This window comes from Staurois parvus, unplaced genomic scaffold (genome assembly GCF_062004578.1).
Source record: "Staurois parvus isolate SC_StPar_1 unplaced genomic scaffold, SC_StPar_1.0 ptg000318l, whole genome shotgun sequence".
NCBI classification, from domain to species: domain Eukaryota; kingdom Metazoa; phylum Chordata; class Amphibia; order Anura; family Ranidae; genus Staurois; species Staurois parvus.
In genome coordinates this window covers 5321717-5337604 of record NW_028318114.1, presented here as the reverse complement: position 1 = coordinate 5337604, position 15888 = coordinate 5321717, and the positions used below count along the sequence as shown (strand labels likewise).

Genomic DNA, 15888 nt, shown 5'->3' with positions numbered 1-15888 from the left:
GGACATCGCGGGAGCGAAGGACAATGTAAGTGAAACAGGGATCCCAGAGCAACGCTGCAGGGTAATCTCAAGTGTAGCTCGGTGGTTACCACTTTTTGGCACTGATATTTAACCCCGAGCTACACTTGGGAATACCGCCAGGGAGGTTAATATATGAATATGGACTTATATTATTTCTATGAATTTATGCACATTTTTTATGTAGCAGTATTTATTTGATTTATTATTGTTTATGATTATTTAGTGTACAGCGCATTCATTTTTTATATGTTTTGTATTTTCTGGTGTTCGGGGAAAGAGTAGCAGCAATTCACTTATTGTTTCAGAATATTTTTTTACATATTTATTCACACATTACATTGTTTGGGGTGTAGCGCAGGTTTTTTCCCCCCTTTTTTCTGTTAAACATTAGATCTTCATTCAAACAATATCTAGAGATAAAAAGTAAAATACTTGAATAGATGGAACATCAAAATTAATGAAAATGCAAATTCTGCACAAGGAAAAACTACCATTTTAAATCTATGAAGTTAGAATCAGGTGTCAAAGACTTAGGTGCCAATGATTAGAACCTAGTTAGGTTACTTCCACATGAGTGATTAGCTATACTCTGAATGGCAGCAACAGGAATTTGTTGATTTCTGCTTATGTTTTTGATAGCTGGCTGCTTAACAGATTCCTCACTGTGCGAATTTAGTCTTAGGCAGGGGCATATCTGCAGCGAGGCAAACAAGGCACCTGCCTTGGGCGGCATTTTCAGGGGGGCGGAATCACCCCCAGGCAGAAGGGACCAGTGCAGTCTCATGTGTGCATGGGTGGGGGGACGGTCTTGACTGTGGTCGGGAGGGGGGAGTCTCTGCTGTGGTTGGGAGGGGGGCGGGCTTGTGTGTTCTCGGGTGGAGGGGCAGGCTCGGCTGTGTTCGGGAGGGGGGTGCGGGCAGGGCTGTGTTTGGGAAGAGGGGGTGGGCTTGTATGTGCTCGGGCAGGGGGCAGCTTGGCTGTGCTCAGGCGGGGGGGGGACTCGGCAGTGCTCTGTTGGGCATTGCTGTGTTGGGGGGGGCGGGGACTCTGTAGACCATGATGTAAAGGACTGACCCTGATGTATTGGAGGGGGGGACTTTTGGGATCCTAATGTAAGGAGGGAGGACTCCGGGTCCCTGATTTAAGGAGGGGGAACATGAGGACCCAGATGTAAGGGGAGGGGTTGTGAGGACCCTCTCCTGTATCCTGTCTGCATTCTCTGACTGTCTCCTGGGCTGGAGCTCTAATAGGAAGAGGTGGACATAAAGTGGAAGGGGTGGAGTTTACAGATAAAGGGGTGGGTCCTAAACAGGAAGGGGTGGGGTAAATTTAGATGAGGGGGCAATATTTTAGTCTTGCCTAGGGCAGCACAAAACCAAAATACACCACTGGCCTTAGGTGGAACCTATCTTATTTAAACCTTATCTAGATTCTGGTTTTCTGTTTGCTGTATACACTCACTGGCCACTTTATTAGGTACACCTTGCTAGAACCAAGTTTGACCCCCTTTTGCCTTCACAACTGCCTCAGTTCTTTGTGGCATAGATTCAACAAGGTTTTGGAAACATTCCTCATAGATGTTTGTCCATATTGACATGATAGCATTACACAGTTGCTGCAGATTTGTTAGCTGCACATCCATGATGTTGTTGATCTCCTGTTCCACCACATCCCAAAGATACTCTATTGGATTGAGATCTGGTGACTGTGGAGGCCATTGGAGTAAAGTGAACTCATTGTCATTTTCAAGAAATCAGTCTGAGATGATTTGAGCTTTGTGACATCGTGCATTATCCTGCTGAAAGTAGCCATCAGAAGATGGGAAGGGATGGACATGGTCAGCAACAATAGTTAGGCAGGCTGTGACATTTAAACGATGCTCAATTGGTACTAAGGGGCCCAAAGTGTGCCAAGAAAATATCCCTCCACATTATTACACAGCCACCACCAGCCTGAACCGTTGATACAAGGCAGGATAGATCCATGCTTTCATGTTGTTTAAGCCAAATTCTGACCCTACCATCATAATGTTGCAGCTAAAATCAAGACTCATCAGACCAGGCGACATTTTTCTAATCTTCTATTGTCCAATTTAAGTGAGCCTGTATGAATTGTAGCTTTTGTTTCCTGTTCTTAGCGGACCGGAGTAGCACTCGGTGTGATCTATTGCTGCTGTAGCCCATTTGCTTCAAGGTTCAATGTTTTGTGCGTTCTGAGATGGTATTCTGCATTCCTTGGTTGTAACAAGTGGTCATTTGAGTCACTGTTGCCTTTCTATTATCTCAAACCAGTTTGCCTATTCTCCTCTGACATCAACAATCCATTTTTGTCCACGCAACAGCTGCTCATTGGATATTTTCTCTTTTTTTCAGACCATTCTCTGTAAACCCTAGAGACGGTTGTGTGTGAAAATCCCAGTAGATCAGCAGTTTTTTAAATACTAAGCCCGTTTGACATCAACAACCATGCTACGTTCAAAGTTATTTAAATCCTCTTTCCTCCCCATTCTGATGCTCGGTTTGAACTTCAGCAAGTCGTCTTTACCATGTCTAGATACCTGCATGCATTGAGTTGCAGCCCTGTAATTGGCTGATTAGCAATTTGTGTTACCAAGCAATTAAACTGGTGCACCTAATAAAGAGGCCAGTGAGTGCATGTGTGTGGTGTCATCATGCCAAGATCAAAAGAGCTGTCTAAAACCCTAAGCAGAAAAGTTGTGGATGCCTGTGAGTCTGGCAAGATATTTAAAAAGATCACCAAAGTATCTAAAATCAATCATTCCACAGTGGAGAAAATAATCTGCAAGGGGTATATATTTAAAATGATTGCCAATTTGCCCAGGACTGGTCAGTCCAGCAAATTCAACTCAAGAGCCAACCATTTGGTGGTAAAAAAATCTTGCACTTTTATATTTGAAGCACTTGGTGATTGCAGAGGGATGGAAGCACTATAAAGAAGATCCTTGAACTTTTTATTTAATATTTATATCAATATTTTGATTTAGGTTACATTTTTTCATTTACTATGTAGAGCTGCACTGGTCACTGTACATATTAAGTCTAAAAAAAACCCCAACATTTTAATACAAGAGCTTCCGGTAACTCTTGCAACAGCTTGTGCCAAATTGAATGCATCTACAATCAGAAAGAGTTTGCACCTATTTAACCTAAATTGAAGGGGTGCCAGGAAAAAGCCTCTGATATCTAAAACAAACAATCAAGTACAGTTACAGTTTGTCATTTACCATACAAGCAAAGATCATCTGGAACAATATGCTGTGTACTAATGAAGTTGAGATATTTGGCCATAGTAACAGCAGATATTGGGGATGATTTACTAAAACTGTAGAGTACAGCAGTGCATTGTAGCCAATCAGCTTTTTACTTCAGCTTGTTAATTTAAAGAGAACTTAACCCAAAAGAGGAATGTCCGATTCTTTGCATCCTCCCTACCTCCTCTTTAATTATTGGAACTGTTTTGGGGGGTGGGGGGAGTGGGTACCTGGTTTTCACAGGTACTTGCTCCCACTTCCGTTCAAATTGCTGTGGCGATCTGAGTGGAACTTCACCATACTTTCCTCCAGCCTTCTGGGACACATCACAGGTCCCGAAATATTGCACGACCATTCACAAAGTGCAGCATTGCTTGCACATGCGCAGTGGGCCTTGCAACTTCACATCCGGTTTCCCTTATTTATATTGTTGGCACCTGGTCCCAAAGCCGTGTGAAGAATCAGCTCAGGTGAGGACAATGCTGGATCACTGGACAGCTAAGTTTGCTTATAATAAAAGTCAGCAGCTACAGGTTTTGTAGCAGCTGTTGTTTAATTTTTCTGAGGAAGACTGAGCTCCTCTTTGACAAAAAAAAAAACTGAAAGCTGATTGGTTTCTATGCATAGCTGCACCAGACTTTGCACTCTTCAATTTTAGTAAATCAAATCAACTGTGTTTGGCATAAGACGAAGACAGCATTTCACCATACCAACTGTGAAACACAATGGAGAAATCGTTATGATCTGGGGTCACTTTGCTACCTTAGGACCTGGGACAATTGCAGCTATCAAGTCAACCATGAATCTGCATCATATCAAACCGTGATTGATCTTTCAAGAACATAATGATAGAATGGGAAAAATGAGGAATTGTGGACTGCATTTCCAATTGAAATGTTGTTGGGGTATTGAAATGGGTAGCTCATGAAGAAAAGAAAACCCATAAACATCTTGCAACTGAAGGAGCTTTGCATGGGGAAATCGTCAAAACTTCCAGTGATTCAATGCCCAATACTGTAAGACAATTATAAAAAATGCCAGCAGGATTTCTGCTAAAAGGCCAAGGATGTATTTATTTTCCCACATATTTACACCATTACATCCATTGATATTTTTTATAACAATTGAAACAGTCAATTTTAAAGACAATTTTTCACTGTGTTTTTATTCAAGTATTCTGTAGGCAGAGGTTGAATTAAGATCTTATGTTTTTCTGTTCAAATACATTGTAAAAGTCAACAATTGGTCCGCTTACTTTCTTACATGACTTTATGCAGTAAATTTTAGAATTCACCCCTGACTTCTGGAGCAATATGCTACATTGCATTTCTCATCTTCTGCTATATTCCTGCCAGTTATCAGGATACTGGAATGTTAATGCACTGTATATGCTGCTAGAAGAAGAAAAGTTGAGTATAAATCTGTGCATTTTCTACCTACATTATGCCTGTGTAAACACATCCGGCATTTGCCATATTTTGCTCCTCTTTGTGTCCTTGATCTGCTAATGTTTGAAAATAATTATCTACATTATATATTCGTGGGCCTGTGCACATTTTTGTTGTACTTATATTTTGTCACTCATTTGGATTGTTTTTTTATATGAATAATATGAACACGTGTGAGAGTCAGAAAAGTGCTCATAGAAGTATCTTATTCTGAAACACAGATGGGGGAATTTACTAAAACTGAAGCAGAAAGAAGCAGCTCTGCATAATAACCAACCAGCTTCTAACTTGTTACAATAAGTTTCGAAAAGCTAAAAATAAATGGTGATTGGTTGCAATTCAAAGCTGCTCAAGTCTTAGTAACTTCACCTCAGACTAATATACCTTCTACTTTGGCAATACATAATTATTTATAAAGCATCTTTTGACAAATAAACTGTTATCACATGTAGCAACTCACCCTTCATTACAACTGTATGTAACAAGTGCTCCGAAAACAAATGATTCTTCTTTCGTCAGCTCAAATGTACCAAATTCAATATCTCCAGGATGTCCACATGGTTTCTCTAAACAATACAAGTAGTTGGGAATATCTATGTTATTACCCATGGGATACCGATCTTAATTATATATTACAAATTAGAAAAACTTGCTGAGGTCCATCCTCATTATTTTACATGGTGACTATGGTGACAACGGGACAGGAAATGAGCAGAAATCCAACATTTTACAGTTGTCATCAGAATATTAGTAGAAGGGAATCTCCCAGGAACAAGCACTGTTTTGAACAATTCAGTGTATTGACAGAAACACATATTTGCTCCTACAATGGTTTTGTGTCAAGGATTGTGTCTGATGGAGTGATCCTTCCTGATACTGGTTGTAGGACAAAATGGCAGGACAAGATGGATAGGACAAGGTAGGAAAGACACAGGAATGTCTGAGGAGGTGAAGTTGCAAGGGCAAGGCAAATATAAAAAGGGCCACTGAACTTCTAACAAAACAAAAATTAGACCACCAAAAGTTTGTAAATCTCTGCTTATTCTGCTAAATCAGCCAGATACTGGTTGAATATGAAACTTGAAAAACTGATGAGCTCATGTCCAGTTCTGAGGCTTGTGACCAGAATTGTAGTTACAAAGGCCAGGTTAGACAGTCATTTCACAGGCATCAGAACATCAATAAAACATAATTTACTGTAGTCTAAGCTTCTCTATGGCAGATAGAGGCTGACATATCTTAGCTACAATATTCTGCAGTTAAACAATGTTGTGTTATCAAGGCAATATTTCAGAAAACTGCTGATCAGCTGAAGCCTTACAAAAATTTAGGTGACATACATGGGGGAACTTCCGAATGGAAATTGTGCTCATTTACTAACATACAGAAATAATGAACGGCACTTAAATTTGAGGTGAACCTTTGGCCGAGGTAAAAACATTGAAGGTTTTACATATTATTAAAATACATTAAATTAACCTTAAAACGGGGCCTCTGGTGTTGATTTTGAAGATAATTTATTTTATAACACCTTAAGTAGTAAAGGTTAGTGAACATTTGTTTTAAAATAGATTACTGCTTGTTTATATGTAAATACTTCAATGTGCATAGCTTAGCCCTAGATTCAGAGTGCTTTCCACCTGGCAAACTATCAGAGTAACTTTATGTACTCTGAAATATTATGTGGAAACCTTAGTGTGGCATGACTGTACTGAGAAGCTGTAATGAACGTGTCAGCTTCCTGCACAGGGCTTTATTCCCAGACCCATTCAGCTAAATATAAGCAAAGAGACCGGAGATCCAGGACATGTCATTACCCCCATATAGCAATGCCCATATTTGGGAAATGACTTGTCACTGGGTGAGCAGAGCCTGAGAGGGAAATGAGGAACTAGTTCTCCATCAAATCCACTTTACTTTTATTGACAGTGCTCAGCAGTGGCAGAATATGAAAGCTGCTACTGGAATGAAAGGCAGCTTTCAATCTACTCACTGTTGTATGCTATCAATCAAATTTTAATGCCAACCTGATGGGGAACTAGTCTCTCAGTTCCCTATTAGGCTCCACCCACCCCTAGTACAAAACTCCTCGGCTATGTACCTGTCAGTATGACAGGCACAGCATATGGGGAGGGAGGGTGCAAGTGCACTAAGCAAGGAGTGTCCAGTATGGACTCTCTGACCTCAGTGTGGGCATCGACAGATTGATGTACCTCTCTGACAGGTACATTAGTTGGGCACAAACATCCTCAGTGTCAGTGCTGCTCCCTGATGGAATTCTAAAGGGTGTTTTATTTTGGAGGTGTTAATAGAAAATGATAGCTAGTTGCCTTATAGTATCCAGCATAACAATTTATTGAATGCAATTACTTTGTAGGCAAAAGAAAAAAAAGATGAAACAAATATTGTACATATGCAGGTAAAGTTACAAAGCTAAATAAAAAAAATCTTACTTTTGCATTGTCCAATGGTACCTAAAGTTTCCCATTGACCATTAGTGCACACAAAGCGAAAGGCTCCAAGACGGATGAAACCAGGTCTGCAGGTATACTGTGCTTGTTTACCAGCCAAATAAAATTCTTCTTTCCAGTCACCCAGCAGTTCTTTATCTGAAAATCTTGGTGGTATCCCACAGGAATCTAAAATAAATAAGCATTGTTAATGTGTTGTGCTTGGGCAAGTCCAGAAAAAAAAGTGCGTGTCAATATCAAAACAATATGTGTGTGTGTGTATGTATATATATATATATATATATATATATATATATACACACAAGATACATACATACATATATATATATATATATATATATATATATATGTGTATCTATCCACTTGCCCTCTAGAGGATTTATACCCCTTAATGACCAGGTCTCTCTTTGCTACTCAGCGCTGCACTAATTCAAATGATAATTGCGTGCTTATGCAATGCTGCACCCAAACAAAATGTATGTCCTTTTTTCACACAAATAGAACTTTCTTTCGGTGGTATTTGATCACCTCTAAAATATGCTATGGATCCTCCTGTGCTGCTATATCTACTGAAATTAGTAAAACAGCAGCTTACATCCAATCCTCACCTTTAGACGGAATAATGGAAATGAATATAATAGTGATATAGCGCTGTGATTATTACTATGACCCTATTTATAATATCAAAAAGTCAACAATACTTATAATTGTGACATATATAAGTGATGAGTGCAACATTAATAAAACATATACATATCCAGGTGATCATTCCATAATTGCCATGACACACAGTGACTGCCTGTACAGGGATATATTTCACTTTAAACAGGTGATCTATGTAAATAATAGTGATGTAACTGTCCACAATATCCAGTGTCTATCTTGTGTCTCAACAACACACACAATGACAGACAGCATGCTCCTGTGCCGGTGCAGGTGGTGAGTAATACTCCTATATTGCAGGCATGCCCGCTCACCTTCCCCCTGCGACCCACAGGGGCCAAAAAGCCTTGCGGATCACCCAGGATCCTACACGATCTCTCCAAGTATGGACTACCTCCACAAAACCTTCAATGAACTTCTCCTCCACCTTCCACTATTCCTCCTTGGCCGAGTAGTAGTATGAATACGCATATACATACATGATGTTAGGGACTCATACAAAAGAAAAGCAGAAATCTTCCATAGTGCAACACTGCATGTAAAAACTTTAATAGAAGAAAAACCGCCAAGTATACACTCACATTTAGCAGAAGTACAAAACGCCTGTGTCACCTCACATGGGTGTACTGTGGACTCTCTGGTGTACTAAGATGGCACCGGACCGGAAGTGCGTCACCATGCCGAGTCTACGCGTTACGCCACGCCCCTCGTAGCTTCATCAGGTTCATGGTGATACCTCACATACATAGTGCAACTGCTGTTTCCATACTGGCAAAGGGCCAAGGCTCACGAACACAGGTGCACGTGTGCGCGGGGGGGGGGGGGGGGGGGGGTGAGGGTTTTTTTTTTTAAGTTATTTAATTTTTTTTATTATTTTTATACTGTCTTTTTAATGTTTTTTTTATCACTTTTAATGCTATCACAGGGAATGCAAATAACGTTAACTTTAATGGGCATTGTCATATACTCTTTTTTCAGAAATCTGGGTTCTATCAGACTCTAGATATCTCCTCTGCCCTTACACACCAGCTGCATTCTCAGGTTCCCACGAGGAGTGCCCGAGAAGGCCGTGGAAGGCAGGGGGGAGGGGGGGGCATTGTCTCCCACTGCTTGTAAAAGAAATCCTGCAGCTAATTAGCTATTAGGATTGCTTTTATATGAAAGCCGATCGCCAGCTAAAAAAAATGATACCAGGATGATGCCTGCAGCTGTAGGCATCATTCTGGTATAACCATTCAAAGTCCAGTGATGTACCAGTACGTTGCTGGTCCTTGTTGGGTATATATGCTATGTTCTTTTTTTCTATGCAGCCTGTGGGCTGAATGAAAAAAAAGAGAAGAAATCTCTGCCAGAAAAAGTGTGTGGTATGCCCACAATTAATATATACAGTCCAGCATCCACCCACTTCTAATAGTGGGCACACATTAGGTCACACTTTGCCACAAGCGCCAGTTCCAAGATTGTACAAATGTCTAAATAGTGGCACGCTTGAATAAAAATTGTCCACGTATAAGTGGTACCCCATATGGAAAAAGGATGACACCAAGTACCAAACTATCTTGCCACTACTCCCCATAAAGTCTGGGCATCCGGGTTGGGGGGGGCATTCCCTTGTATATCCAAAACCTATACGTATAGCCTGTTGTCCTCTCACAGGTCTTCTACATCTTGACCCAATATCTGGCACGCTTGCAGGGGAGAAATTGTTTGAATGTAAAGCGGCCAGAAAAATTGAGGGACTAATTTTTTGCTGGGGAGTATAGACATCTGCAAATTTTTTGCTTAAGATGATTTACGAGGGGCTGAATTTTGTGTAGCCGGTCAAATTCATGGCAACCTCCAGGATGACAGAGTGTATTGTCGTTGAAATGCATAAAACACATTTTACTCTCATATCTATGCCTGGCCATGGCAGCAGAGAACACGGGCATATGATGAATCAGGTCTGTGGACAAATGCAACTGCAGTTCATTTTTTTTAGTAATGCCCATGTTGAAGGTTAGGCCCCCAAAAAATATAAATTCGAAAAACATAATGGGTTTCCATGCGAGTGGTCTGGCAAGGCTTGACTTTTGGTTGGCGGCGATACATTGTTGTGCATATAAAATGCTTTGATCCACAATCAATGCATACAGATCTTCTGTGAAAAACAGCTCCAAAAAATCAAGGGGAGTAGTTAAAGTTGCTATTTCCTCCTGAATTCCGGGTTGGGCAGTGAATGGGGGAAGTACGGGTGCTGCAGAATTTTTGAGCTGCCAATTGGGATTTGCAAGCACATCCGGAAGGATACTAGGGGCTCTGCGGGCCTGTGTGCAAATTCTTGGTGGTTGTGGGACAAAACTTGTGCTCGCCACTGCACCAGCTTGTACTGCACTTACGGGACTCCCCACATCACCAAATCATACTGCAGTGCTGGTATTATTATTATTATACAGGATTTATATAGCGCCAACAGTTTGCTCAGCGCTTTACAATATAACGAGAGACAATACAGCAACAATACAGTTCAATACAAGAGGGTTAGGAGGGCCCTGCCTCTTGGAGCTTACAATATAAGAGGCATGTGAAAGACCAGGATGTACTAGACCGCTGGTGCCTGCCAGTTCACCAAAAGGTAGCACGGCACTAGTACTGGCACTCTGCTGCATATGAGAGTCATCAAAATTTACTGGCAAGTGCTAACAGAGATCAGGCCTGGTTCTGCGAACACTGTGATTTTGTGTGCAATGTATCAAGTGACAGTGACCTACTGGCACTGCACTTGCTGGGGGAGAAGGGGAGGCAAGCGTAGAGGCTAAACGCAAGTGCTGGCAGGTGTCGGGGCTGATCCCGCTAACACTGCATTTTTTGGGGACACTATACGAATGTGAGCGCTGGTATAGTGCTGATCTGATCAAAGATATTGATTCGTTCAGACACTATACTAGCAATGGAGGTTTATTGTGTATGAGCGTGTTCCTGGCAATCAAGGGGTTAAATGTGATGACTGGTGTACTCACGGGCAATCTGATGCCATCTGGGAGCGCGAATCACGTATATATATATATATATGTGCCTTTGTGCACCGGTGCTGCCCTGTAGCAGTATTTCTGCATAGGGCGGTCAGGAAGCGGTCACATAAGCGGTTTGTGTTATAGAGCTGCGTTAACTGACAATTGTGCGGTCATGCAACGCTGCAACAAAATTACATTTACAGCCTTTTTTCCCCATGAATTGGGCTTTCTTTTGGTGGTATTTGATTGCCTGTGCGTTTTTATTTTTTTGCACTATAAAAAAAAGACAGACTTTTTTGGACTTTTTGCTATAAAACATGTCCAGTAAAAGATTTTTACATTTTGTCAGAAATTTTGGTCAAAATGTATTCTGCGACATGTCTTTGCTAAAAAAAATCCCAATCCGTGTAAATAAATTGGTTTACGTGAAAGTTACAGCGTTTACAAATGACGGTATATATACTGGATTTTTTTTATCTTAATAATAGTGGCGATCAGCGACTTATGGTGGCAATCAGCGACTTATGGAGGCGATCAGCGACTTATGGCGGGACTGCGGCGGGCATTCTGACACTGGGGGGGGGAAATGACTTGGGGTAACTGACATCCCCAGTGACACCAATACAGTGATCAGTGCACAAAAAACCCACTGACACTGTACTAATGACACTGTGGAGGAAAGGATTAACTTTTGGAGAAAATCAAAGGGTTAACTGTGTGGGGGGAGTGTTTCACTAGGGGGCTGGGGTGTGTACCTCTCTGTTACACACTGTTTTGGAAGGCTGTGTCCAGCGATCCCGGAACAGTGTGCTGAAAGATGACAGGGAGGAGAGCTCCATTGAAAACAATGCAGAATTCCTCTCTGTCAGTGATTGCTGGCAATCGCCGGGCTCGGGCGGGTAATCACCGGCTGGGACCCGGTGATTGACACCCACGGCCGCGATCGGTGCCGCGGGTAGGGCGGTCGTGCGCGCCCCCTATCCCGGAATGCAGGATCACATTTATATATGTGATCCTGTACACAGGGGCCACCTTTTAGCAGTATATGTACTGCGGGCGGTCCCCTAGTGGATAGCTATACATATATATATATATATATATATATACACAGGTGTGACATAAAACACATTCTATTCTAAGTGAAACTCCTGCACACTGCTGTATACCCTTAGATTTCCCTAGCAAACTTTTGCACTGTATATGCTGTACATTTGCGTATATTTATCATTGTTTTTCCAATGATCTGCACAGCTTTTGTATAATTAATATTTACTGAATTTTACAGAACATATTAAGGTTCAAAAAATAGAAGAAAAAAAAGCATTACATACAAAACGTGTGTAACGCCCTCTTGTGTACATAGTGTGAGTCAGAGGGTTTACTTTAGGTCAGGCTGGAGGGCTCTATAGGTCAGTCCTCTAGTACCTTCCCTTGCGGTCTGGCAGTGTGGCAGACTAGTCCATAAATATGAGATAACCTGGCCAGCAGGGGAGTCAGGTGGAAAATGGAGTACTTAAGAGTATTTTGATGTTAGCCTGGGAGGGGGGGGGGGATCTGGCTCCAGGCAGGAGGTCTTGGTACCAGTAAGCTAACAGAGGGAGCTCCACTGCCTTACAGTCCATCAAGGAAGGACTGTCTGTTAGCCTGGGAGAGAACCAGCCCAGCAAAAGCCTGAAAGCTGTTCATCCAAAACTGCAGGACAGTGTGAGTACCTCTACACCCCTGGCGCCTACAATAGAGAGGGTAGCTAGGTGTTATACCCAACCAATTCTTCTTGGGACAGTGCTGCAAGCCTGTTTTGGAATATCTCACTTTAGGGTACTCTTCAAAAGACAATCAGATTGATGGGTAATTTCTAGCTGTGGTCTGCAGAGGTTCATTTAGAGAGGACCAAGTGCTCCTCATAAAGACTGTGTTACTGATCCATGAAGAGACTGTTGCCACTCCAGAGGATGTAAAAAGTCCAGGATCCTACATTTTGTGAAATTTGTACTCAGAATTATTGTTCTAGTTAAGTTGGAGATCCCATATCCCTAGACCCTGTCCAAGTTGTTTATCCTCAAATAAAACAACAAAAGCAAGCCCGTGGATTGGTTACGGACTTTGAATGAAGGTTGGAAAAGTGCCTCTTGCCTGACCGAGCAGGAAAATAGGAGGACCCAAAACCAGCGGCTCTCAAGGGGGTAGCTCTATACGTGCAAAATATACAAAATAGTGGTCTACAACCAGAAAAAAGCAAGCAACCAGGTAATGAGTCATCTAGGATGTGTTAAATCAGTACAGGCAAGTACAGTATGTTGGAAGATTTCCAGTAACGGATGTCTACAATATCTCCCCATCCCATAACAGACCCAAGTAGGAATGCTATCTGTACAGCTTTTGCCCAAAATTTGCTCACTTTTTGGCCACAATTCAATATTGTGCATTAATTCTATTTCCTATAGTGGTTTTTGACCATTTTCATACAAGATTTGCCCTTTTACAAAAACGATTTTCATGTTGAAGATTGCATTAAACAAGATTTGTCAGTGTGAAAATGTAATAAAAGATTTGCTTAACATATTTTCTTTAAAAGTTCAAGTGTTTTACTGTACTATTCATTCAATTCATCACACAGTGAATTTACTGTAGATTTCAGATGATATTCACCCAACATTCACACATTTTATTCTTGAATAATATCTAACCTATTTCCCTCTGAAGCACCCTAGCCTGATACTAACTGGAACCAGGCTCAGGAGTGAGTTCAATGGGGTCTTTGCCCCACCTACCTTCCCCTCATAGGGGATAAATAGGTGGTGCAATAGTTTTCTTTAAATGGACTTCTATCAATCTATCTTTTATTTTGCAACAAGCAAAACATCATGAGCCATGATTTGCAGTCGAAGGCATGGCTTCCCTCCCACATCCTGGAAGAAGCATTTATACTTATGTAGAACATGAACTCATAACAAAGTCTAACACCATGGGGTTGATTTACTAAAACTGCAACAAACAGAATCTGGTGTAGCTGTGGTGTAACCAATCAGCTTCTAACTTCAGTTTGTTCAATTAAGGTTTGACAATAAAACCTAAAGGTGATTGGGTACTATGCACAGCTGTACCGGATTCTCTGTGCACCAGGTTTAGTAAATCTCCTGCAATATATATAAGAAAGAAAGACAATAAATATATTTACAATATGTATACACGGATATGTATAAAATATCTTAGAAACTCAATAATTTTCCTGTCTGACTGCTTAGATAGTAAATATTTGAGCATAGAAAATCCCTTCAATGTTTGTATTAGTAAACTAAACTATTTAAATATTAGGAGCCTAATTATCCAGTGTTGTGAGCAGAGAGACCCAAACACCACTGGCATTTTACTAAAAACATTTAACTTTGTCCCGTCACAGGTGGTCATCCCCCGTTCAATTGATTTTAGGGGTTCCTTGGACCTCTAATCAGTCTACCACTGTATGAAGGTAAGGTAAATATTTATCTTCTCAAGTTCCAATTTCTAAAGATGTCCATTCCAGTACTGGCAGGTCATAAGAAGGAGGCATGTAGTCCTTTCTCCTCACTCTGGAGATATGTCTTTGAAACATGAAAGCTGTTATGAGGAATCAATTACATTCTATTGAACAGATTTGACAAATCTCTGTTTGAGTTGGTTTGAGAGATTTTTTTACTTCAATTAATTTTATTGTTCCACGTGCTTACATTTATTTATTTCAGGTACTTATATAACGCCGTCCATTTACGCAGTGCTTTTTTTTTTTTTTATTATTATTATAAATATTTATTACTTTTCTTCCAAATACAAATTACAAACACCTGTTTCTATAAAAAAACATCAAATCGAAATATTCTTATTGACATAATTTATCTGTATCCCACTTCCCCTCCCCCCCCCCCCACTCTGCAATTCACTTCTCTAAAAACCATTTCTAAAATCCACTTTTATTTCGAGCTTTTATTTCCACTTTATATTATACTTCTCCATCATATCCATATGCATATAATATAATCTTTCCGTCACACAAATCTGATTCATTCTGATCATCCAATCTTCCTCTGTCGGCACCTCCCTTTTTTTTCCAGAACCTAGGTATAAGACTCTTAGCTGCGCTCAAGAAATATCCTAATCGTGAATCCTTATATGATCTCACTGAAAGCTCTGTGACATGGAGAAGACATAGCTCTGGATCCAATCTAATGTTAATCTCAGCAATTGTTCTTACTAAGTATACAATTTTCCTCCAAAACCCCTGTATTTTTAAACACTCCCACCATATATGATATAACGTACCCACTTCACCACATCCTCTCCAACACAATGGTGAAATCTCCCTGTTTAATTTGTGCTCCACATTTGGTGTGATGTGCCATCTTACTAAACACTTATAGTTCAACTCCACTTCCCGCATGCTAGTGTTTTCGTGAATTAATCTAAGCATTTTCCTCTGCTGCTCCTCATCTATTTCCCTTCCCATGTTTTTTCCCACTTCTCTATATATATTAATTTTGTGCCTGTGTCTAATTCCGTTAATATTCTATACATTTTTGCAACTGCGTGTCTCCCATCTCCCCGTGCTTCTAATATTTTTTCAAATGCATTCCACTCCTTTCTGGTTCTCACAGGTTTTGGGAGACTCCCAAAGAAATATTTCAATTGATGATATCGTAACTTGTCCATTCTGCTGAAAACATCTCCCTTTTTCTTCTCCAACTCCCTATATGTTCCTATTTCCTCACCCACCATTATATCTCTCAATTGGGCATCCTTTTTTATGATCCATTTCCCTGTGATATCTTCCTTCCCAGGAGCAAAATATTCTGAATTCCTTAGTGGCATTAACTGTGAATTAAAAACCCATCCATTTTGTCTATGTAACATTTCCCAACTTTTAAAACAATAAAAGTGTACACACTTGTGTTAACATCTAGTCCTCTATATTGTGCAGGTAACCATATAATCCTACTTAAATTTGTCCCACTCAGTGTATTTTCAATTCTGACCCAACTTTTCCCTGG

At 40.6% G+C, this 15888-nt stretch overlaps 1 protein-coding gene across 1 annotated transcript in view; it reads right to left on the bottom strand.

Annotated features, from left to right (window-relative positions):
* The window catches only part of CFH (complement factor H), a 324533-nt gene that overhangs the window by 259981 nt on the left and 48664 nt on the right, over positions 1 to 15888 (bottom strand). Inside the window, exons 2-3 of the mRNA XM_089683641.1 lie at positions 7194 to 7379; positions 5201 to 5306 (exon numbers count right to left, since the gene is read on the bottom strand). Of these exons, the coding sequence (XP_089539767.1) occupies positions 5201 to 5306; positions 7194 to 7379 (292 nt within the window). The remainder of the gene's footprint in view (positions 1 to 5200; positions 5307 to 7193; positions 7380 to 15888) is intronic.